This window comes from Camelus dromedarius, chromosome 21 (genome assembly GCF_036321535.1).
Source record: "Camelus dromedarius isolate mCamDro1 chromosome 21, mCamDro1.pat, whole genome shotgun sequence".
In the NCBI taxonomy this organism is placed as follows: Eukaryota; Metazoa; Chordata; class Mammalia; order Artiodactyla; family Camelidae; genus Camelus; species Camelus dromedarius.
This window is the reverse complement of record NC_087456.1, coordinates 34,549,117-34,573,798: the sequence shown is the minus strand read 5'-3', so window position 1 is coordinate 34,573,798 and position 24,682 is coordinate 34,549,117. Positions and strand designations below refer to the sequence as shown.

General features: G+C 43.2%; 1 protein-coding gene across 3 annotated transcripts in view; it reads left to right on the top strand.

Annotated features, from left to right (window-relative positions):
* DENND1B (DENN domain containing 1B) overlaps nt 1–24,682 on the top strand; it is a 206,821-nt gene that overhangs the window by 149,550 nt on the left and 32,589 nt on the right. For all 3 annotated transcript variants that reach the window (XM_064477293.1, XM_031438344.2, XM_064477292.1), the window contains 4 exons: nt 3,451–3,552; nt 19,377–19,467; nt 23,476–23,516; nt 24,252–24,320. In XM_064477293.1, the coding sequence (XP_064333363.1) occupies nt 3,451–3,552; nt 19,377–19,467; nt 23,476–23,516; nt 24,252–24,320 (303 nt within the window). The remainder of the gene's footprint in view (nt 1–3,450; nt 3,553–19,376; nt 19,468–23,475; nt 23,517–24,251; nt 24,321–24,682) is intronic.

The following is a 24,682-nucleotide window of genomic DNA, read 5'->3' as shown; positions in this document are numbered from 1 at the left end:
AGCTCTAGGAGTAAACGGGCAGGACCTTCCATAGTCGTAGCAGTGGCACACTTGGAAGAAAAATGCTGTCTAACCCGGGAAAAATCTTTCATTCCTGTTTCCTGTTAGAACCTAAATATATTTTAATATTCCCATGAGAGAGCTGGGAGCAGAATCTCTCAGAGATTTAACAGTTTAAATAAGCCATCGCTGCGCAGACTTTTTTGCTTAGTTTGTTTACATCCTTACATAACAGTGAGTTTGCACGTTAAGTCCGAACGCATTAAGGGAAAGAGTAAGCAGTGTGCCGACACTTCGGGCGGTGTTACATCTGTCTGTACGGCAATACTCTTCCTGATACTGTAACTTTTTTGCACTGTGAACTTTTGCTAAGTCGTGCACCTTAAAGCGTGAAGACTGTCTGTTGTTTTGGACTTTTTTCTTTTTTTTTTTGCCAAGTTTCCTGTTCCAGAGGATGATATAGAACCTGAGACATAGCCCTTCTTAAAACAGTCTAACCTCTTCCAGTCCTCCTTCCCTCTGGGACTGTCTGTCGCTTGCTCCGTTAGCCACTAGGCCTCAGCCGGCCTTCCATTGCCTCGCTGTGGTGCTGCCGCTGATCCGTGCCGTCTCCAGACTCACCAGCCACTTCCTGTCCACATGCCTTTTCCATGTCGGTGTTGTGAAGCTTCCATTTGTTTTCAAAACTAGCTCCCGCTCCCGCGGTGGAGCCACGGTTGCCCCCATGTTAAACCTTCCATCCTGCAGGCGTGCGCTGCGGATTTACGGGCAGCACTGGGCATAAAGCCTCCTCCCTTGGAACAGGACAGTTTCTGAGAAGCATTCAGTCCTAATCCCGGCCTGTAATCAGATCCTCAGTAAATCAGAAGAGCCTCAGCAGAGTTCCTTCTCACCACGCCCTTCAGCTCGACTGGGACTTAAAGGGACTCGCATGGGGAGTCGTTTACTGTCTGCCTCCTAGGACACACCCCCAGGGTGGCAGTGATTGAGATTCTTGTGTGTTAATATATAAAGCTTGACAGCGTTGTTAATCCAGACTTACTTTCTCCTGAGATAAGATTCTAAGATGTGTCTTCCTCATTATCATTAAGACTCGTAGTGAACAAACTGTCAGTTGTAGGAGGTTCAGTTGGAAGCTCTGAGCATGACTGGTGTCATCAAAAATGGGTGGACAGCAAATCTGAGCTTTCTCCTTACTCCTTCTCTTGAAAGATGGCGGCAATTGCTGGAAGATTAATGAGGGCAGGGTACTCCCAGGGTAGTTCTCTTTGGCTAGTGACTAAGTTATGCCTGACCCTTGAGAGAGCACAGGTCAACTTAGCTCCCCTCCCCATCCCTTGCCTGGACACTCTCTGCCCCTGCCCTCCCCGCCCTCCAGCCAAAAGATACTCCTGCTCGGAACAGGACGTCTGAAGTTTTCAGTTGGAGATAGAACTTTTTTTTTTTTAATTGAAGTATGGTCATTTTACTAGGCTGTGTCAGTTTCTGGTGTACAGCACGGTGCTTCAGTCACATATGAACATGCGTATATATTCATTTTTATGCTCTTTTTCACCATAGGTTACTATAAGACATTGAATGTAGTTCCCTGTGCTGTACAGAAGGAACTTGTTGTTTATCTGTTCTATATGTATATTAGTTAGTATCTGCAAATCTTGAGCCCCCAGTTTATCCCTTCCCAACCCTTTCTCCCTCTGGTAACCATAAGTTTGTGTTTGAATACAAGACTGTTCTGCAGTATTAATGACAACTTTTAGACAAATCATAGGTGGTAATAAAATCTCTCTCACATGTTTGGGGAAAAATCTATCAAAAAAAAAGCTAAAATTTTCAGTCGTACTGATTTCTTTGTAATAGCAGTGATGTAGCTGGAGCTGCCGTTAGAGGCAGTGGTTTTGTTTATTTTTAAAACCTGTATTTGCTTTTGAGAAGCTAACGTGTCGTATGGAGCAAGACTTCAACTCACTGCTGTTTCGATTGCTCACTCCTAAAATGTCTGTCGGGCTCCCAGTGTGACCGGGTGTGTTGCTGATACAAAACAACAGATCTTTACCTTCGGTGGATTTGCTTGTTTGTTGTTTCCTCCCCATTACATTGTAAGTTCTGTGATAGTGGCAAATAAGGTATGTTTTTGATTATCCAAAATATATTTCTGTAAATTAATCCAATTTTTAAAATAGGTATTTAAAAGTCATTCTGAAGCACTTAAGAGTGGCAACAGTCAATACGGAAGTGTGTGATGTTAGTTTTGTTATGGCTCGTTGGCTTCTGGCTGCTGGTGGTACAGGTGACACCAATTAGCAAATTATCTAATTATCTTCTCTAATACTTTATTTGAATTTTATTTTCTCCCCTCTACAGCAAGCTGTCCAAGAGGACTTTTTGTGATGAAGGAAATACTCTGTATCTGTGCTGTCTGATTCAGGAGCCACTAGGCCCTTGTGGCCACTGAGTATTTCAAATGTGGCTGGTGTGACTGAGGAAATGAATTTAGCTTTAATTTTAATACATTTAAATTTAAATAGCTCCATGGGACTAATGGCTGCCGCGTGGAACAGCGTGGTTCTGTGGTGTCTTTAACTTCCATCAGACAGTGATTTGCTTGGATTACATAGATTTGGTCGTCTTATTCTGTTCATGCGGGAACCAGTTTTCAGAATTTTACTTACAACTACCTAGAATCAAGGCATTGATGCTTCCTTAAAATTAAATCATAATTAATATTTTTTCAAAGTTTATTAAGGTAGACAAACTCTTTTTTTCCTTTTTGCTGCAGTGTGAAGATTGCTACAAGGTCTACTATAAGGACCGAATCACTGTCACTAATCTGTTTTCACTTTGATCGTAAAGTCCAGTCACTTATCTTCATCTGTATCGAATGGGCCAAAGGACCCTTCAGGCTGTTGAGGGAAACAGCAGGTGGCAGGGACCCACCAGTGAGGGACGGGCTCTGAAGTCATGCATGGGATCCACGGGACAAGTGGATCTGTGTTTCGAATTAGAGTCCTTGTTACTTGAAGGAGGAACATCTAACAGAGGCTCAGCCACCACAAGACATTTGCAAAGTTGTGATTACTTAGCAAATAGGATCAATTAAGGCAGATGCCATGTGGGACTTGTCCCAGAAAGTACCCAGTCCGAATTGTATTTGCAATCGCCAAGAGAATGTGATTGACAACTGTTTAATTAATTTAAAAAGAAATGCATGATCATACTATAAATGGCAAAAATCACGCAGTGGTTTTTACAGTAAGACTATTTTCTAATCAGGATGAAATATAATTGTTGGACTTTTTCAGATGTGTGTGCTGCTTTCAATGCTCTCCACACTCCAAGCCCCTCGAAGTTGGTTCTGTCTTGCACTCCCTCGTGAGCCCCATGCTTCTCTTTAGGTGAACACGTTCTCTCTGCCTTTCTGTTGACATCCTAAAATCCTTTATTTCTCTCCAGGGTGAGCCCATCACCTTTTGCGAGGAGAGCTTTGTAAAGCACCGTTCAAGTGTGATGAAACAGTTCTTGGAAACTGCAGTTAACCTCCAACTTTTTAAGCAGGTAAGAGTGGACCTCTACATTTTGTTCTGTAACGGAAGATTACAGGAATCTAAGAGAAATGTGTAACATGTTTATCACTGTAAAGTGTGTCTAAACTTCATTGTTAAAAAGTTCCTCATCGAAAGCTGTTCAGCCGATGGTCTGAGAGGAGAGGTCCCCCGCCCAGCAGGGTGGCAGCGTGACCGTGTGATGTAAGGTGTCTCAGAAGGGCCATCCTGGAGGGGTAGACCCATGCGGCAAATGTGCTGCGTTTTTATAGGACCAGTGTAGTCCAGCTTGTGAAAACAATTCATAAATAAGGTACTTTTTAAGCGTTGTTAAGACTTTTCATAATCACAAATTCAAAGTTCAGAAAAAACTTACAGTCATACTGTGCATCTGGACTTCTGGCTCAGCAAATATAATTGTGATTTCAAAAAGCAGCAGCTTCACATGAGAAATCGGGCGGTTTAGATGCCCTGTTTCCTTCCCCGCACTGTGCGACCACAGCGAGTCTCTTCATCCAGGTTAGTGTCCGTTTAAATAATTTAAAGTAAGTTCTTAACACTTACTTTTCTTATTCCACATGACAATTTAAGTGTAAAGTTAGCTCTCTGAATTCAGCGTTCAGTGAAGACCTGCGGTGTGTCATCAGCTGTGCGCAGGGCCAGGGCACAGACGTGAATAACAGCTCAGCAGTGCCTTTGAGAAGCTGGTGGGCTGATAGCAGTTCCTTTGGCTAAGAAGAAAGAGACAAAAACTCAAAATAACCTTCAACTTAGATAAGTAAAGAAGTCAGCATGGTGACCAGTCCAACACTGTTTATCTCTGTTCTGAGGGAGCTTTAAAAATGATGTGAGTGGGAAAAATGCTCTGTGGGGGATATACCTGTCTCCCAGCACGTGAAGGTTTACCCTAGGTTTATCCGATACACAGCTTTAAGGAGCAGAAAGAACCTGGTTTGATGGGTTTCAGGATCAAAGATGTCTTGTGAACTTCCAAGGATGGAGTGGGTTACAGTTGGAGCTCTCGGACCCTCGAGGGCTCCCATATACACTGAAGTCATTCCCAGGCTGGAACGAGGATCAGGTAATGGTCTGTAAGTGCTGAACGGTCAGCCACACGGTGCAGCCCCACGCCGGTTGTCCAGGGCACGCTTGTTGTGATAAACACTGGTACCCTTTTGTGTTTGTATCCGTCAAGTTCTGCCTCCCACTGTCAAAACTGAGTTGTGCGGATCACATTCTGTGTGGGTCAGGGACTGAACGGGTGGGCAGAATATTTAACTTACTACTTCCCTGTGATCATGAGAGTCTGTAACTAGAGGCTTATCTTTCGGTCAAGTTCACATGGGGTCATTTTTTTACGTAGCTACAAAAGGCATGTGTATCTTGGGAGTCAGGTGGAATGGGTTACACCAGGGCTTTATCACTTCATACCTTTTTGTTCGTAAGTATCTGTCTCTTTTTCTACAAAGTAGCAACATCGCCACCTGCCACACAGTTGTGATAAAGTCGATGTGAGTTAACACCTGTGCATTCTCCCGTGACCGTGCGTGACACTTTGTAGAGCTTGTAAATTTCAGGATCTGCCTCGTCCTTAGAGCAATTATGTTAACAAAATATATTCTATGCAGGTTTTTTTAGAAGTATAATTTGGTCAAAAAGCCTAAATGTAAAATATGAAAGTCAAAGTGGAACTGATGGTGTGGACAACTTGGACAGTTTTACATACAACTGACCATGTTCTTGTACTTGATATAATTTTATGAAACTCAAGAAAGTGATACTTGAAGATATCCCTGAAAGGATTTAAAAGGTTCTGTTGACAGAGTTTCACAACTTCTAAAGGTTAGTAAGTTCCAGCAATCTGCTGTACAATATAGGGCCCAGTGTTAGCAAGATAGTATTGTGCACTTAAAATGTGTAAAGAGAGTGAATCTCGTGCTAATGTTCTTACCACAAACAGAAACGCAAAGAGATACAAGGAAACCTTTGGAGCTGATGGATATGTCTGTTACCTGGATTGCTGTGGTGGTAACAGGAGTGTATACATATGTCCCAGCACACCAAGTTGTCTGCATTAATTATGTGCAGTTTTTGGTACAGCAGTCCAACTTCACCAAAGCTTGGGGAAAAAAGGAGGAACAAAATAAGAATCAATTGGTAAAAAGGTATCAACATAGATGAATTCTCAAAGGCACTACTGATTTTTCTGAAAGAATAGAAATATATTTAATAGTACAAATGAGGAGTAGTTATTACTCTGAATTTGTTGTGATCGACTGTGGGTCAAGAACTACCCAGGTCCTCTCTTCATTGGCAGTTCTTATGCATCAAAATTTAGAGCCATGAACCCAGGAGAGACTCATCTAATTTAAAGGTAAGAGTTAAATTCAGCTTTATTTCTGGCAGTGTGGCGGGGAAGGGCCCAGTGCTGACTCACGTACTGAAACCATTTAAAATGCAGGATTCAGAAGATGGTTTGTGGTGAGGGGACAGGAGACAAAGGCCAGTGCTGACCCTCCAAGCTGAGAGGTGTCGCAGGAGACTCAGCGCCCATAAACCTGGGAAGACCCAGCATAAAGGTAAACAGGAAACAGTGGTGCCCCTCCCCGGCTGCGTCTGTGTCTTGGGGATTGTACATCCGAAGCCGAGTTGGGGGGCGAGGAGAAAGCGCTGCTGAGAAGCTTCCACACACCAGCGTGCACGGGAACGTGAAGCCTGAACTAATAACTTCCGACTTGCTCTGACGAAACTCGAGCCAAGTGTAAAGAGATTCTGAACGGCTGTTGCCCTTGGGCCCCAGGCAGAAGCAGGCACTCGCCCTCTCTCGAGGGCCTTCATCCAGGCATCAAAGAATTCTCCCAGCTAAAGTCCCAAAGGCAAGTTTCACTGTTTGAAGTCATTAAACATCCAGGGAAACAAATCACGAATGAGAACTGGCAGAAATAGCAGACAGGAAAGACTTCAGATACTGGCATTATCAGAAGCAGACTATAAAACAGCTATGGTTAAGATGTCCAAAGTTATAAAAGACAAGCTTTAAAAATGTTCAGGGCATAAAACCTTTAAAGACTGTGAAGCCAATTTTTAAACATACAGCAAATAAACTTCTGGTAAGGAAGCATGTAATTTAAATTCAAAGAAATTGATGGGTTTAATAGCCCATCAGATCTAACTGAAGAGAGACTTGCTGAACTGGAAGATACATCTGAAAAGGAAATTATCCAGAATGCAGTACAGAGAGGTGAAGAAGCAGAAAATGTGAGAGGTGTGTGGACATGAAGGGTAGAGTGAAAACGTCTGAAATCCTTAGATCAGCTCTCAAGGAGCGGACAGAAGCAGAGGAGAGGGTGCTGAAGGGGCAGGGCCAGGACCAGTGAAACGCAGCACTGTATAGATGTAAGAAATCCCACATCTCGAAACTGAGGAAACTAGAAGAGACCTTCATTCACACAGCGTAGTCAGCTCTAAAATATTTAATAAAGAGGAAATGTAAGAAAAGTAAAAGACAGATTACTTCCAAAGAGCAGCGTACTGACAGGTGACCCCGCACCAGCCGTGGAGTCCGGAGGACACTGCTGTGCCTTCAGTGCTGAGAAAAGTTCCCAGGGCCCTGTGCCAGCGGAAGTGCCCGGTGAGAGTGCCGTGGAAGCATGGCCTACAGAAGTTCAGCTTGCCCTCTGCGTGGCTGTGACGGTGTCTGCTCAGCTGGGCTGCGGCTCCCAGTTACTCAGCTGCTGCCCTGGGTGTTGCTGTGAAGGTGTCTTACATACGTAACTTTCACCCTCAGTCATTTGGCTTTAAACAAGGAAGCGTATCCGGGGTAACCTGGGCGGCCTGTCTGAATCAGGTGGGGGCCTCTGAGGTTTTCCTGGAAGGGAGGCTTCCGCCTGTGGACGGCAGCGTCGTCCCTGCCCCGTGGTTGCAGCTGCCACAGTCTCACCTGCTGCCCGTCCTGGGAACTTCAGGCCTGCCTGGCCAGCCTTCATAGTCACGTCAGCCAGTTCCTTGTAATAAATCTCGTGTGTCTGTCTGTCTGTCCGTCTGTTAAATCTCCTGCTAGTTCTGCGTCTGGGTGAGCCCTGACTATGACATCGGCAGGAGAAAGAAATCCTTAAGGAAGTATTTTCAGAAAGCACTTCAGGGAGAAAGTTTTCTCAGATCTAAGATGGAAGGTCTAGATGCAAGAAGGAAGAAGAGCAAAATAAGTGGAAAATACGTGGATTAGATTTAAACGGCATTTACCGCAAGTCAGGCAGCTTCCTCCACACACTCAGGAATCAAATGGTTCCAATTCAGATTCCGAAAAATTCTTGTTTTGATTATGGCAAAAGGGAGGCACTCTTCAGTTTACTTTGGAAGGAAGGCTGGACAGTCTCAATTCTAAAACCTGGGACAGCATGAGAAGGAAACAATACACGCCAGGCTCACCATGACCACAGGTGGAAAAATTTAAGCAAAATATTTGCAACCGATTCTAACAAGGTATGAATGGTCCTGTTTCACAAGCAGGTTGCCTTTATTTAGAAATTAAATAGGACACCTGTGAATGCGATTCACAACATTAACTGATTATAGGAGAAAAATCCCTCTCAACAGATGCAAACTTTTTCATAATCCTCATGATAAAAGCCAAAAAGGGACAAGATTAAAGGCATTTTCAATAAACATCATACATAATATTAAAACACTTAATATTTAAACACAGAAAAGGTGCCACCTGTTCCCTAATGTGATTTAGCCAAAAAAGAAGTATAAAAATTTAGAAAGGAAGACACCAAACTGACATCATTTTATTACTTTGAGTATAAAGACAAGTTTCTTAGGACATAAAGAAATAGCTAAATAAATATGACTTCATCGAAACGAAGAACTTTCGATCATCAGAAGGCTTCCTGTTTGCAGTTCCCGTGAACCACGCCAGAGTTTAGCATCTAGAATATAAAAAACAAACTTCTACATGTCAGTAAAAAAAAACACATCCAGTATAATTGTGCAAAAGACCTGGATAAGCACATGCGAATGCAGGAACCTGACTGGCTAATAAAAATACATGAGATGCTTAGTCTCATTTGTAGTCAGAGAACGTCAAATAAAACACACAATGAAATACCAGCTCACACTCACCAGATTGGCCTAATTTTAAGAACCTGAAAATCTCAGATTTTGGCAAAAGCCAGAGCAAAGGACCAAGTTTCAGCTGTTGATGGGAGTGAAATTTTGCACAGCTTTTTGAGAAAACACTTTGGCGCTATGACTTAAACATGCAGATTTTTTTATGACCCAGCAGTTTCACTCTTCGTTGTGCACCAGAAGTCATTTACTAAAATTGCTCACAATAGTGGTGGGTAATGTCACTTGTTCATTAGTATTAAAATGAATAAATTGTTGCATTCATACATTAGAACATCTCTGTAGCAGGGAGGTGAATGAGCTGCAGCAAAACTAGATGTGAATGAATTGAATGAAAAGAATGAATCACTGAAGAATTAATATGATGAGTCATTTTATGTCATGTTCAACGGTGAGAAAGATTAAATAGTATATTATTTAGGGAAACGTCTCTGATAAAACTATAAAGACAGACAAGGGGTACGCTGAAGGGATTGTAAGCTTTTCTGTGGAGAAGGAGAAGCACCCAGGGAGGGGGTGTTCTAGCAGCTGACTTTATCATTATTAAACTATTAATTATTTAAGTTATTATTTAAATTATCTAAGTGTTATATAAAACACATTTTCTAGTATTTCTGATTTATCCAATAATGAGCTGTGTTTTCACTGACGGTTGACTTCCTAGCCTCTTTCAGCCTCAGTTTCTACATCTGTAACATGAGTTGGACTAAAAGGTCCGTACATTTGAGATACCTTCAGGCTCTAACATTCCATGATATCAGGAAATAAACATAGCTTAGCGGATGATAGGACGTTCCATTTGGATAAATTCCTCTTCAGATAATGGGTTTGGAAGGAATCCCAGAAACGGCTTCTTAAATCCACAAGTCTGACAGTACCATCTTCGTTTAGCTAGTAGCTTTATGAAGATCTGAGCCATTACTCTTAGGTCTCTTACCTTTATCTCGTGTTACACTAACACAATAGAGGAAATTATTTTCCTGTGTGTTACTTGTTTTTAAGGCCCCTGGAACTAAAGTTTTTTTCTGCTCGTTTTACTATACACTTTCCATGGCTAAGGACCATGACTGACCTTAGTGTGGGGGTCCTAGAGCCCCACCCAGCACCACACACCCACGGGGGAGCCAGGAGTATAGGCTCTCTGTTAGCTGGCAGCCTAGGTGACTGGCAAGAAATGTCGAGCTCAGATACACTACAGCAGGCACACTTTTTCCCCCAAATAATTCTGCTTGTTTGTGTTCTGACTTTATCAGGGAGTAAACATAGGGAAGTTCATACTGGATGAAACTCTCTTAGTGTTCCTTCAGGCCTCTTCCCTCATCTCATGGGATAATACACGTCTTTCTCAAACTTTCCCACCCGGCAGAGTGCCCTGTGTACTGGAAGAGAACACGTGTTTAGAAAGAGCAGGGTTGGGGAGGGGGGTGGCTGTGGGACCACGGAGAAGCCCACGTCACAAAGCCTTCCACGCGCTCCTGAAACTTGTGCTTCCCACACCGCAGGGCATCTGTGTTTGTTTTAAAGGGGCAAGACCTTAAATTTCCCTCCTTACCCTCATCTTTGAGTAAAATTAAGTTCTCAGACACACAGTACGTACCCCTTGCCCTGCGCTCCTGGCCTCGTCATCGTGGACTGCTCCTGGCGGGCTCGCCCCACCCCGGCAGCCCCGGCTCTGGGCTGCAGCGCGGGGTGTGCCCTGGTGCTGCCACCTTCCCAGGCAGTCGCGCGGTGTGAGGGACGTGGTCGCTTCCGGCTTTTAATCCTCCAGTTTCTTATACTAATGCAGGATCCATACACCTTGACTGTTCCTTCAAACATGTCTTTCACAAAGTAAGGTTTTGCGTACACTGAGCATCCCGCCAGCATGAACGTGCTTCCTGTCGCCGTCACTCGGATGTCCCTCCACACCCACATCCTTGCCGTTCCCCTAGAGCACTCTCATACCTCAGTTACAGCAGGTACCCTGTGTTACTATAACTTGTCTCTATCTAAAGCCTTCCCTGCTTTTCCTCCCCATCACTGTGTTCTGCACTCCTTTCTCTGTGCCTGTGTTATTTTGAAAACAATTCTTCTGTCAGTTGTGTGTCGAGGGCGTGTCCAGGACGTGTCCATGCACTTGAGGCACGGAGCTGTGTGACCTGCCTTCATGGGTGATTTCTGTGAAGGGAATGGATTAACAGACAGGCAACAAATAAACAAGAAAAATATCTAGGTGTGAGATCTTGGTTGGATGGCTAGTTTACTTAGATTGGATGATTAGAAAAGGCATTACTGAAAAGGAGATATTTAAGCTAAGTTTGAACAAAGCTTTGAGAGCATCAAATAGGAGCATCATTTCAGGTAGAAGAGGAGAGAACTTAGCATTTCCTAGGATTGGAATTAAATCTCGTGCAGGCAGGGAAGGGGGCTCTGTGAGATCTTCAGCACTCTCAGGATTTTGTGCTATGACCCACTTTCTCTGACTTAATAAGACACTGGATAAGGGAGGGGGTCAAAAGCCAAATGTTTTCCTTTTATGTTAGCTAGAGATTTTAGAAAGCTTTTAACATAAATAATAAATTCTTATACATTTCTTCATTTTCCTATTAATCTTTTTGAAAGAAACTTGATAGTTACTTATTTATGGCATGTCATCTGTAGCTAAGACCAACACATGCATTACTAGTACTAAAGACGCAGTAGTTTTGGAGTGTTAGGAAATATTTGATATATGAACGGATGGGAGATGGTAGTTGCATCAAGCACATATTTCATCACATGGAAAAAGGATAGAAATAAAAATGTGACATAGGGAAGATACGGCCTTCTTGGTAGAGAGGAGGAATGTAGAAGGAGAGAAAGCTTGTTAGGGTAAGGAATACACTTCTCCAGCATCCTTTGTTAACTGATTTCAAGTAGTCTCCCAAACTGTTTCTCTAAGTGTGGTCTCAAATCACCTGCGTCAGATTTAGCTAGAAAGTCTATGAGAGGTGCATATTCTTGAGTCTGATCTTCAAAATTTGTGATTTAGGAGGCATGGATTAAAACCCAGAAATTTACCTTATTAATGAAATGCCATAAAAACATGTAAACTAAAATTTTAGAAATACTCATTGAAGTATTCTTTATTCATTCTCTCAGTCAACAGTATAATTTGAGTGTCTTCTGCGTGCTAGGAAGGGGTCTGGGTGCTGGGCAACACTGGAGAACAAAGCAGAAAAGAATTTCTGACTTTGTGAATTGTTTATTTCTAGTGGGGAGGGGAGTGACAATAAATTAATTAAATTATGTACAATGTTCAAAGATGACAAGTTCTTTGGAAAAGTAAATAGAACAGGAAGTGGGGACTCCCAGAGTCAGGTGGGGTTGCAGTTTTAAATAGCGCAGTCAGTGTAGATTTCACGGACAGCGGGGCATTTGGGAACTTCCTGTCGGTTGGCCAGAGATGGAAACAGTGAAGATTTAGAAGCCATGGTGTCACCTTGGTGAGGAGAGACGGCAGAGGGGAGCTGGTCGGCTTATGGATCTGTGTTGAATAGAAGGTCAACGTATGTCCTGAAAGGGTTGATACGACGTGTGATAGAAGCAGAGTCAGGAATGACTGTGTGATTCCTCACCCAAGAAACCGGCAGGATGTGATTCTCACTTTATTGAAATGGGGAAGATTGTGGGCAGGAGACATTTTGGTGGAAAGAGTAAGAGGTCATCTCCAGACACGTTAGGTTTGAGATGAGGTGCCTGTGAGACATCCAGGTACGATGTTGAGTAGCCAGATGGGCAGATGAGGAAGAGATGAACAGTACATCTGAGATCTCAGCCTGGGAGTCATCAGCATATAGATGGAAGTCAAAGCCGTCAGACTGGACCCAGCATGAGGACGAAGGAGTGACTGGGAATAGGAAAGACAAGAGGTCTGGGGACGGGAGATAGCAGCGGGCGACAGCAGAGGAGGCCGGGAAGGAGCGAGTGACCCGGGAGGCAGGCGAGAATTCAGGGTAGTGAGTTAGCTCTGCGGCCAAGTGGAGAAAGCATATCGCGGGGAGGGCCGGCTCTGAAAGGGCTTGTGACAAGCTGGTTCAAGCAGGGACTTGGGTTCAGGGAGGTGTGATCACCCCCGCAGGAGCTCTGGTGCTGAAGGGTGAGGAGGGGACCAGTGCTGGCGGCCCTTTGGGGTTTTGCGGGGAAGAGCATCACAGACGTGGACAAAGCCAGAGAAGGAGCGGGCTCAGGAGGAGACCGGGTGCATCTGCAGGCTGTAGGGCGGGTCTGCCAGGGAAAGAAAGGTAAATTGAGAAGAAAGGGGAACAACTGTGAGTGGAGCTGGTCTTTGTGAGGAGCCCGGAGACTTCGTGCACACAGGAGTGGGGGCTTAGAGGCGTGGAGAGGGAAGGAGGGTATGTGTGATGCTTGGAGCTCTCAGAATTCCTCTGTTAATTGCTTCAGGTTTTTTTTCCTTTCCCCGGTGAAATTAGGAAGCAAGGTCGTCAGCTGAGAGTGGGGTGGTGGTTGGCATTTGAGGAGAGAGAAGATATGTGGTCGATGGGAGAGTGAGTGGACCAGACAGGAAGGGGGATTGCTCGGCACCACGCAAGGTAGACGGAGATTGCGGACGGCGGGTCGGGGTGGGAGCAGCCTTCTCTCTTGGGGCTCCACACCTGGACCTTCGTGGAGGCCTGCTGGGCGTGCGGCTCCTGCCCCGCTGTCTTATTTGTGCTGGCGGCGGGTCCCTCTCCCGGGATCCTCTTCTCCCCAAAACCACGGGGCTCACTGCCTCCCTGCCTTCAAATCTCGGCTTGTGTCATCTTCATTGTGATTTCTGCCCTTGACTACACTGTGGAAAACTGAACATTCCTTGCCCCACACTCCCCAAGCTCTCTTATGCAATTCTAGTTAATTTTCCAACACTCATCCCCATAACATACTGCATCCCTTGCTACATTTCTTATTTCATGCTGTCAGCCCCGCCTTGCCCCCTTCCCCCACCCCCTGCGAGATGTTGAAACATCATGAGGGCTTGAATTTTTGTATTTCATTCACTTCTGCTTTTCCAACATCTAGAAAAGTGCCTGGCATATAGTAAGCATTCAATTAAATATTTATTGAATGAATGAATGAATGAATGAATGAATGAATGAATGAATGAATGAATGAATGAATTCTTTGGTGGTCATGATGTTTAGAAGACTCAATTCTGTTGCAAGTGATTTAACGTCTGTTGATACATCCTGGAAGGACTATTACTGTCCCATTAATGCCGTTTTAAGGTATTCGTTCCAATAATAAATTGCACGTGTGTGGAGTGGGCTTTTTATACCCTTGAGTGTTTTTCCGTTCAGCATGCCGTGGTAATCTGATTGAGTGTGCTTACAATCATATGACCACCTCGTCCTTGAAATGGAGTAAAAATAACTTTTTGTTCCTTCACGTACTTAATTCTCTTGGTTTGGCTTTAAACTGACCTGCCTTCTTCCCACTTCTTACAGCAGTCTGTGTTGGTACATAGCTGCTGACCAACTGCCTGGCATTTAGCAGATATTTGTAAATACCTATCAGTTTAATTTACTGTAACACTTTAGTATAGTTTCCACTAACCCGTCGAGGCTCACCGAGCCTTTATAAGAAGAAATATTTAAGTTAGACTCTTTTTTTTTTTGCCCAAAACATTATATAGAAAGGAAATTTTAAAGATCCATAAGAAATTACTGTATTTTAAGAGTGATTTTTTTTTACTGTATTTAAATTTTCCTTTAAATTTCTAAACATTTCTGATTCGTTAAAAAATGTCTTTCTCTCTAGCTCTCAAGACTTCAGTAGTTACCCTTGTGCCCAGGAAGAGTTTCTAATATGAGGCAAATTCTTGAGACCCAGTACTTTTTCCTTCCGGCTGAAGGAGTTTGGGATGTGGCTCTGTCCACCGGGCTGTGTATCTTGGTGACAGGACTGACACGTTAGCACTGAGAGCAGCACTCTGTCCTCCTCCCCAGCTCCCCGAGAAGTGCTCCCTGACCCCTCTCCCCAGAACAGTCTCCTTATGAGCTTTTTAGGACAAGATCCGTCATTTTTAAAATGATATAAGAATCTTGCAGTTTAATTACTGTCATCCTTAGAGTTCTGATGGGTTGATTGCAGGTATATGTTTATAGTCCATATGTCTGGACACTGAAGTCATTAGAACACGGATTAATTGCATAACTTGTTTTGGATTTTTGGATCAAATACCAGAAACACACTGACTGGTGTGGAATGAAAGAACTATGAAAACATACACTTTTTCTCTCAGAGGGAAAATACATTCCCTCTGGCCCACTGGCCACCTATTCGAGTTTAAGCTGTGAATCTGATCAGAACATGTTTTTCATACTTTTTTGTAAAGAAGGTTGGTGTCAAGTCTGTTCTTTGTATTTTATTGCATTTTAAAAACATTCATTTTATATTTACTTGCATTTTAAAAATTGAAATGGTGACTATTCATTTCCACTTAAAATATTGCTTACTGAAGTGCCTTTACAACAGGTAATTTCTTGAGATTGGCTCAGTCTCCTGTTAGGGTGGTTGTTTGAAGATAAAAATGCTTTGGAAAACCGTAGTGATGGCAGGACCAACAACAGGCAGCGGGAAGCAGTTTTGCTGCTTAAGTGACGTTCATCTCGTGACCTGTCTGTCACACGGCTTTCAGGTCATGTCGTAGGAACAACAAAAGTCAGTTCTTGCAATTGTTGGTGACTTAGAGGGAATAACTATTGATCTTGAGAATTACATTTATTCTTCTTTCATAAATTTTATCTATTTATAGTTTATAATTAAATAATGGAATTTATGCTATGGGATTAAATCTATGAATTTCTTTGAAACTTCCAGTTATGTTACTTATGTTTTGGTGTGATTATTTAGCATGTTTAGTTCCAGGTTTTAATTTTCACTTTTGGAATACAAAGCAAAATATTAAGCTTTATATAAAAAGCATTATCTTAAAGCATCCTCATAAATTCCTTTAAAAATCAACTTGCAGCCAAATTTTATGTTATATCATAGGACTTTCATTGTTATTACCAGTGTTACGTGTCCTTATCTGCAGAACGAAGCTAATTCTTCCAAAACATATGTCTCCTAGTTACCTAAAGATATGTGTTGACTCAGTGATGCGGGTTAATCAGCACATTATATGGTCATTGCTTTTCCAACAGATAACACTGTTTAGTTCAAAATTATTCCTATACAGCAGTGATCTTATCTTTTTCACTTGCTGTGAACTGCTCCAGAGTTATTAGAGTGGTGTGACCGTGAACCAATTCTACTTGGGGAAAAAAAAAGCTGTCAGTGAATCAAAAATGGAAAAAGGAGTTTAGAGAACGGTTACCGTCAGCGCCGTTCTCCACTAATACGCCTTCTCGGGTATCCCTGGTGTCTGTGTGGGTATGTGTGTGTATGCAATATACGTGTGTGCACAAAGCCAACCTTTTATTTTAAGAACAAACATTTTCATTAAGTATGTATGCTGATAAGTGTCAGTCACTGACAGGACTGTTTGCAGAGTCAGTGATAACGCGTGGCATTTTACCCAGTGATTAATTTCTATTGGCTCAAGTCACTAGTTCAGTAACACAAAGCAGTTACTCCTGCTCAGAACCGCATAATCAGTAAATAGTTTGGCGATTTATCTCTTTTTAGACTTGAGCTGTTCCACTCAAACTGGAACGGATGGATTATTTCCAGTAAACACAAAAAATGAAAACCTTTTAAAAAGTCTTGTGGTCTTAATCTTTTAAGGCAAATTAAGTCCTTTAAAAGGATGTCTTAAGTTTGTTCCATCTGTCAGTAATATATTACTTTAAATTTATCATTTTGCTTCACCTTATTTTTTTAAAACCCCATCAAATTAGATCACTTTAGTTTGATTTATAATACTGTGTTGAAAATGTGTGCAAGTCAAATTTTGCAAGCATTTTAAATGACTTTGTTTTAAAATTAACCGTTTATTATGTGTGGCGGAGACGCCCAACATTGTAAGTTACCACCTTTTATCTCAAGGCAGAACGAAGTGAGTAGTTCTGTAGGTCACACTTGTTTAACGTTGAGACCGTGTGAGGCGCGGGACCCGCCGCGCCGTCTCGGTGGGCTCCATCTGTCGGGGAGCACTCCCTTGCAGCCCGGGGGCGCCGTCTCTGTGGGCTCCATCTGTCGGGGAGCACTCCCTTGCAGCCCGGGGGCGCCGTCTCTGTGGGCTCCATCTGTCGGGGAGCACTCCCTTCCAGCCCGGGGGCGCCGTCTCGGTGGGCTCCATCTGTCGGGGAGCACTCCCTTCCAGCCCGGGGGTGCCGTCTGGGTGGGCTCCGTCTGTCGGGGAGCACTCCCGCCCAGCCCGGGGGCGCCGTCTGGGTGGGCTCCGTCTGTCGGGGAGCACTCCCGTCCAGTCGCGGGCGGCGGCTTGCGCGCGTGCGGGACGGAGAGCGGCACGCAGGGACGGCGGCGCGGCGCACCGGCTGTTTCGCGTTTACTCCGGGCCGGCGGCGTCGGCCCTTCACGTTATTTTTATTAACCTCGCAAACCCCATCGGGTGTTCTGTGTTATCATCCCCATTTTACTGAAGGAGAAGCGGAGCCTCAGGGACGACGGGTTGCCCGAGGCCGGGAGCTGGCCCGTGGGGAGCGGCCTGCGGCGCGCGGGGGCCCTGGTGTCGGGAGCGCCTCGGGCTGCAGCAGAAAGCCGCCGCCGCCCCGCTCTGGGCTGTGCCTGTTTAAACCCGTTTTACCGTATTTTCAGCCAAAACCATCTTACGGTAATAAGGTAGTTAAAACACTCTAAACAGGACTCTGCTGGCTCATTTGCTGTCCGTTCTTCGTTCTGGCCCGTAGGAGACGGCGGTGTCGGAGCCTTGCAGCTGCTCGCAAGCTGCGGACGGAGTCTGCGGCCCGACCACACCGCGCGGTCTGCTTCGTCCCTTCACCCTTTAAATAGAAAACTAGGGCAGATTGTGAGAAGTTTTGTTTTTTTGTTTGGTTGGTTGGTTTTTTTTAAACATTTTTTATTGATTTATAATCATTTTACAATTTTGTATCAAATTCCATTGTAGAGCACAATTTTTCAGTTATACATGAACATATATATATTCATTGTTGCATTTTTTTCTCTGTGAGCTACCATAAGATCTTGTATATAGTTCCCTGTGCTATACAGTATAATCTTATTTATCTAGTCTACAATTTTGAAATCCCAGTCTATCCCTTCCCACCCTCCGCCCCCTTGGCAACCACAAGTTTGTATTCTATGTCTATGAGTCTATTTCTGTTTTGTATTTATGCTTTGTTTTTTTTTTTTTTTAATTCCACATATGAGCGATCTCATGTGGTATTTTTCTTTCTCTTTCTGGCTTACTTCACTTAGAATGACATTCTCCAGGAGCATCCATGTTGCTGCAAATGGCGTTATGTTGTCAGTTTTTATGGCTGAGTAGTATTCCATTGTATAAATATACCACACCTTCTTTATCCAGTCATCCGTTGATGGACATTTAGGCTGAGAAGTTTTTAAAAGACAAGTGACATTATTTTAATTTAACTAAACTTTACATTTTTAGGCTGAGAAAATTGTGGTCGGGATTGATTAATTCCAGGATAAAAGTGAGCATTTTAGGTTAATCCCCAAAACTCCAAGTCTACTCGGCAAGCATCGTTTGAATCTTTCTTATGTTATCCTTTGTCTCTTGTGCGAGAGAGCCTGAATGACACTTTACCATCATAGTAAGTGGAGAAAGCTCATAACACTTTTAAGATTTTTCATAATCAAAGAGATACAAGTTATCAGATGCCACAGATTAACAACATAACACTAACCAAGTGCTGGTAACACGTACGCATGTGAAGCCCGTCAGTGATGTGTGCCTGAGGTGGGCAGCAGACTAAACACCCAAAGATATTTTTTAAAACCCCACGATTCTGATACGCTGTGTATGTAGGAAGCAGGGCAGACAGGATGGAGGTGCTCCCCAGGTACTGCGTTTTGAAAAGGATCTCCAGGTGCTTTTGCTAGTCTGTTTCCCACCCCAGTCTCTTTAAGAGTGCTGAAAAATGCTGTTTAAAATGACCTTACGCTAAAGGTCGAGTCAGTACATGTTTACCTGGACTGCGTTCACGTTCACGGCTGTAGCTCTGACCACGCGGTCGATGCATATGCCTGGAGTTGTGAGAGTTGTGTGTATTTTATCGTTAAATAGTTAGAATCCTCTAGTGTGCGTTAGGACGTGGCGGTGTCGCTGAGGAGTGTCACTTTCCTGAGCGAAGTTAACAGCAGTCTCGGAACTAGTCTGCCTGGTGCTTCTTGGACGCGTGCTGTTTCGGGGCCTGTGTTAATGTGATGCGATGCTCACAGCAGCGCCACAACGTCTGGACGGAGAGGATGCGGCCTGCCGGGTCGCGGCCCGCGTGGCGCCCGGCTTCGTGCAGGCCCTCAGCAGAGGCTGGGCGCGGAGCAGCAGGCCTGTGATCTTGACCGCTCCGCTGTGTCATTTCTTGTTAATGAAGGTGGCCTGTGCTATGCATTTGTCACTTAACTAATTAGCTGCTATTTACGGAGCACCTGCTATTTCAATGGTTTGAGAATGTTATGTGTATGTGTGTATATGTACATGTGTGTAATTCATAAGTATCTGCTATTAATATTTTTGATGTAAGTAAACAGTTAATCTTATGAAGTAAATGAAAATTAACATATTTGACACTTCTTAAATTTCAGTTTATTGACGGTCGACTGGCAAAGCTAAACGCAGGGCGGGGCTTCTCTGACGTATTTGAAGAAGAGATCACTTCCGGTGGCTTCTGTGGAGGTAAATGCTAGTTCCAGTGTGATCATCACTCTCTGAATAACAGTTATCTTGGTTTTTGCACTTGTGTCTGATATAATTACTTCATAAACAACTTATTTTCTCCTAACCATCTAATGTCTGAGATACAGCTTTTCATCTTGTAAGAGCTGTGGTCATAACTTGCTTTGCCTCGTATCTGCTACTCCAGGCGTTAAGATGGTCTCGTGAGTTGGTCATTGTTTGCATGGATAATCTCTTAATATTAGTGTAAATGAATATCACAGGAATGCCGTCAGTTGATGTCTTCCAGCCTCTGCTCCTGAGTGGTTTCCTCTGCTACGAAGCTACTAGTGACGTCTGCTACTGAGCAGGAATTAGAGAGCCGAGGTCCGAGTTGAGGTGGTAGATTGTAGCGTAATCCTGAAAGACGGGTTCCAACCGCACTGCCACAGCTGCATTTTTAAGCGAGTGGGTCGTTGTAGAAGTCTGTCCTTTTTTTCCGCGCTTTGCAGCCCGCTGCAGCCTTAGGGAGAAGAACTTTCAGTTCACTGACCCGTGTGCTTGTATTTGTCATGGTGGAAAGCAAGCACTCACTGGAAGCCATGGAAGCAGGAGTGTAATTTTGTGTGTGTGACACATCAGTTTGGCGAGATCCCATTTTTATTGAATGTACTTAACTGTCATATAATCAATCAGTTACATTGTTTGAAATGTAAATAATTCGAACAGTGTTGCAGTATCTAGGCAGTCAGTGACTCACAGTTGGACCGGTGCTTTGTCCATGGCGTTCCAGTCGGAGTCCCTCCTCTGGCAGAGAATTTTGCTTGAGACCTTGAGTGTCCTTCTCAGTCTCTCGGCCAGTGTTTGCTGAGTGTTTCCTCTGCACCAGGCGCTGCTCTAGACTGGGGGTGAAGTAAATAAATAAAAACCCCCGGTGTGTTCGTTTTCACCTGGGGCGACAGCAGTTTTTCCCACTTACTTGTAAGTCTGATTGGGGGAAAGGGTCTTTCGTCTGTGTGTGAGCACATAGTTGCTAGGACTGAGGAATGCGAAAAGACCAGTAGTAGTAAGCACTCATTTGCAAATTTTCCCCAGTTTACTTTCATCCGTAAGTAAGATTTCTTTTGGCACCACAGAAACATAAAAATCATTGAGAGGATTTCCTCATTCAGAGAAGCACGGGTCTGACGTGAGTCTGTATCTCACCGAAAGCTTTTAGCTTTGGGAGGAGCTCAGTTTGCTTGACTCAGCGAGTGAGCTGAATGTGGAGTCACTCAGCGCCTTGCTTTCCTCAGCTCATGGGTTAAAATTTAGCTTCCATGAACTTTTGTGTTAAAATAAGGCTTTTCTGCTTTCCAACTCAGACAAGCAGAATATTGCCAACTGCTTGAGGCACCCACTCAGTGTTTGCATAGCTGCTGCTCATTGTCTTTATGACCCATGGGGCTGGTGTCTTGTGTGGAATTGAGGATGGCATCGTGTGATAGTCCCGGGGGAGAACCGTCCCTCCTTCTGTAGTTTGTCCTGCGGTCTCAGCCGTGGTCCGCAGTAGAGGGCGCGCGGCTTTTCTGGTGGGCAGAGGGTCACCACGCTTTCCATGGAAGGTCTTAATGTTTAGAAAAGAAGAGAAGAATGCTTATATGTTGTTATCTGACTTAGAGACTGCTGCGTTTTCAGTGCAACCTAATGCCAACCACTTTGTTGCTCTTTCTTAAAATGAAAAAAGCTTTGACCTCTCATTTGAATTTGGGGCGGCCAGGACCGATCCCGAAGGAAGGCAGCAGTTTTACAAGTGTTCATCTCAGTAGGTGCAGCAGCACCTTAAAAGTTACGCCTGGCTGTCAAGTGTTATTTTTTAGTTATTAAATTTTAGGTTACTATCTTACACATGCATAGAGATTGTTCTTAGAAGAACATAAAGCAAGATTCTGAGGATTTGAAAGAAAAGGATGAATAATAAAAATTAGCGATGCTCTTACTAACGAGGAGGTGTGTATGTATGTGTATGGTTCCAAGAAGAGTTCCTGGAGGCCGGCTCCAGACGCGTGGCGTCTGGAATACGTTTGAGAGGAAGAAGTTCCGTGATCCCGAGCTGTTCTTCAGCGATGTCCGCTTGGATAACTTTCCTGTTTGCGCTCAGTTGCAGTAAAAATTATGATGATAATTGTTCGTACTCACTGAGCATTAGTATGTGGTAGGAGCTCTTAAAAGACCTCTCCGAGTATTAGCCGACTTCCGGGGCTTGGGGTACCCTCGCTTTTACGACCGCGCTCCCCTGGGTGACTTGCTCCAGGTCACAGCAGTTAGTGGCAGAGTCTGAACTCAACATGTGACCACCTGGCTTCAGGGCTCCTGCTTTAATGACGATGAAATACTGCCTTGCTACGATAAGAGAGCCTCTCAGCTGGGAGACCCTCAGTAAACAAGAGCAGAACTCAAGCCTCTCTGCGCTGATTGGATACAGGCAAAATTCCTGTCTCTGTTGAGTAGCCTCTGAAGATTTTTTTAGGCATGAAACCCTTAGAAAGATCGCTGTAGGAGAATCAACATTTGCCGAAGCCGAAGAAAACATTACCTTCCTTTAAGCAGAAATAATCAGGGAATTTTAGACAAGCATCGAATTTCCCCCCTTTCTGTGCCTTTGCACTGGCAGCTTATGTACTGTTTTTGCTGTGGATACACATGGTTATGATCAGATGAATGTGAGTTTGGTGTCGCTCCACAATTGTTGTGGCCCTGACTTCACACGTTCAGTGCAGGGCGGTCACATTGACTCCAGAGCTGTGGTTAACGGCTGTGAGTGCATGCAGATTTCCCAGAGCTGTTCTCAGTCCTGCGAGTCCCCATGTCCAGAACCCATGTGACTCCTGATTGCTTTCGTGGGACCCTTGTCAGACACTCAGCCTCAACCTGAGAGGAGGGTCTTGACTTTAGAATATTAGTGGCATTTTTCTGGCCTCACTGAACAATTTAGACCAATGTGCAGTTTTTGATAAGCAACTGCAGATTACTGGAATTCAAACAGATACATTTGAAGAGAAAAATCTTTGCAGAAGTGAGAAAGATATTTTCTTTGAATGTGAGAAAATCACTTATTTGATTAATAAGAACAATGTTAAGAATTTTCTCAATAATGCCAATTATTTCCCTAGTCCAGTTACTTTAAAAGAAAAACTGAGGGATGTTTTTGGCATTCAGATTTATTTTTGAGAAGAAAAAGAGCATTAAAAAAAAACACATTATCAAAGAATAATGTGCTTGTCTCATAAATTCTGTAGAAGTAGGAACCTTCAATCTTAAAAGCACTAAAATTTAAAGAGACAGCCTTAAAAAAATTTTTTTTAACAGGAATCTACCTAAATTGCCCCACATGTTTCCCTGTGATCGTAAGCACTTTATTTGGGGCCCTCTTGTTGGCCCCTGTGCCACGTGGCTCCACGTCACTCCTGGTGAGCCTCCCTGTTGGCCGTCTCTCCCCCGGGTACCAGCTCTGAGCCACCCCCTTCCTTGCTGATGTGACTGCTTTCCAGGTGACACAGAGGAAGTCTCTCTTACTATCTGACCCAGGTTTTACCATGTTTTACTTCACAGTCTTAAGCGTTGAAGCACTAATGAACCAAGAATTAAGTTTTTCAAATGGACCCAGTTGTATAAAAGGGCCAAACTTTTACAAAACAACAGAGGCATGAATATTGAACAATAAGTTTGAGACGTAAGAAATTTTGGATTTCAAGAGAGAGACCATATTATTCCCTCTGAAAATAATATTAAACCAAAGAAAATAGAATACTTTAATGAGTTATCTTCATATGTGAGTGAAGGAAGGAGTATCTATTCTTAAAAACGCTAGTTACGATGTTCCTAAGAGAGCGATTTATTAGTTCTTACAATGAATTGCTTCTGTTAAGACATTGCAGATAAATAAAATTTGGCTACCGAAATCCTGGAAATACTGGCTCTTGATGAATTTTGGTTTGTGGATTTAGTTTTGATCAAATATTCCCAACATCTTGTGTTTGTACATTCCAGGCAGCTCGAGGTCATATCAGCAGTGGGTGCATACGGTCAAGGTAATAAATAACAAGCCTTCGGGTCTTTTTTCCTTTCACTCTAATTTATACGGGAAAATGTTCAGTTCAAGAGACTGTTTATATTTATGCTAATATTTATTGGCAGTGTTTGAAATGCTTCTATATTTTCTCACGTTTTAAGTGTTTTTATTTTATGCTTATAGTTGTTGCTGTTCATAAAGAAAATTTTAAAATGGAATCTTTTGTCTTCCCAATTTCGAGATAAATGGCTTGATTTGAAAAGCAAGACTTCACTGTCTCTTTGTGGGATGTTCCCGAGCAGGGAGTTAGGGCGCCTGGCAGGTTTTGGTGGGAAATTTTATCATTTCTGGTGGTGTGCTTTTGTTAATATGATTTTTTTAAATATAAAACTCTCTTTGACAGATTGAGACTTTATTGGCCAACATTCACATAGTTGATAAACAGTTGATTGTATTTCTTTTTTATTAGGCTTTAACTATATACTGGTCCTATTGTCCACGTCTGCCTAGACTGTAAAGATGAAAGGATTTTTAAGTGGTGTGTTCCACCAACTGAAAGAACAGAGTAGAGTGTCCACGCTTTGTGTGAAATTACTGTACTATACATAAAAGCTTGAAAGCACTAAACATGAAATAACTTCTGCAGGTCTTTAACTTGTGAATAAAGCTCTTTTTCTATACTATTAATAATGCTTTGTTTTCGGAACAGTCTGGCTGGAAATGTTTAGAAATAACGTTTGTTTTACCTTTGCAGAAAGGAGGTGCACTGTTCAACACAGCAGTGACCAAAGCAACTCCCGCTGTACGAACCGTGTATAAATTTGTAAGTTTTCTTTTGATATTAAAAAAATCCTTTGATAAAAATTTATAACATTTCCCTAGATGATAGACATGTAAGTCTAGAATATTTTCTGTTTTCCTTTAAATAAGCTTTAAAAGAAATTAGAGTTAATATTGACCAAAGCAAATTCAGCTATTAAAATTGTATCATTGCATAGACAGGATATGTCCTTTAATCTAAGAATGATTCTTCAGGGGGCTTGGGTACAGCCCAGTGACAGAGTACATGTTTGGCATACATGAGGTCCTGAGTTCAATCCCCAGTGCCTCCTTTAAGGGGGAAAAAAACCCCACAGAGATCATTTCATACCCATCAGACTAACCCCCAAAATAAAATTAGAAAGT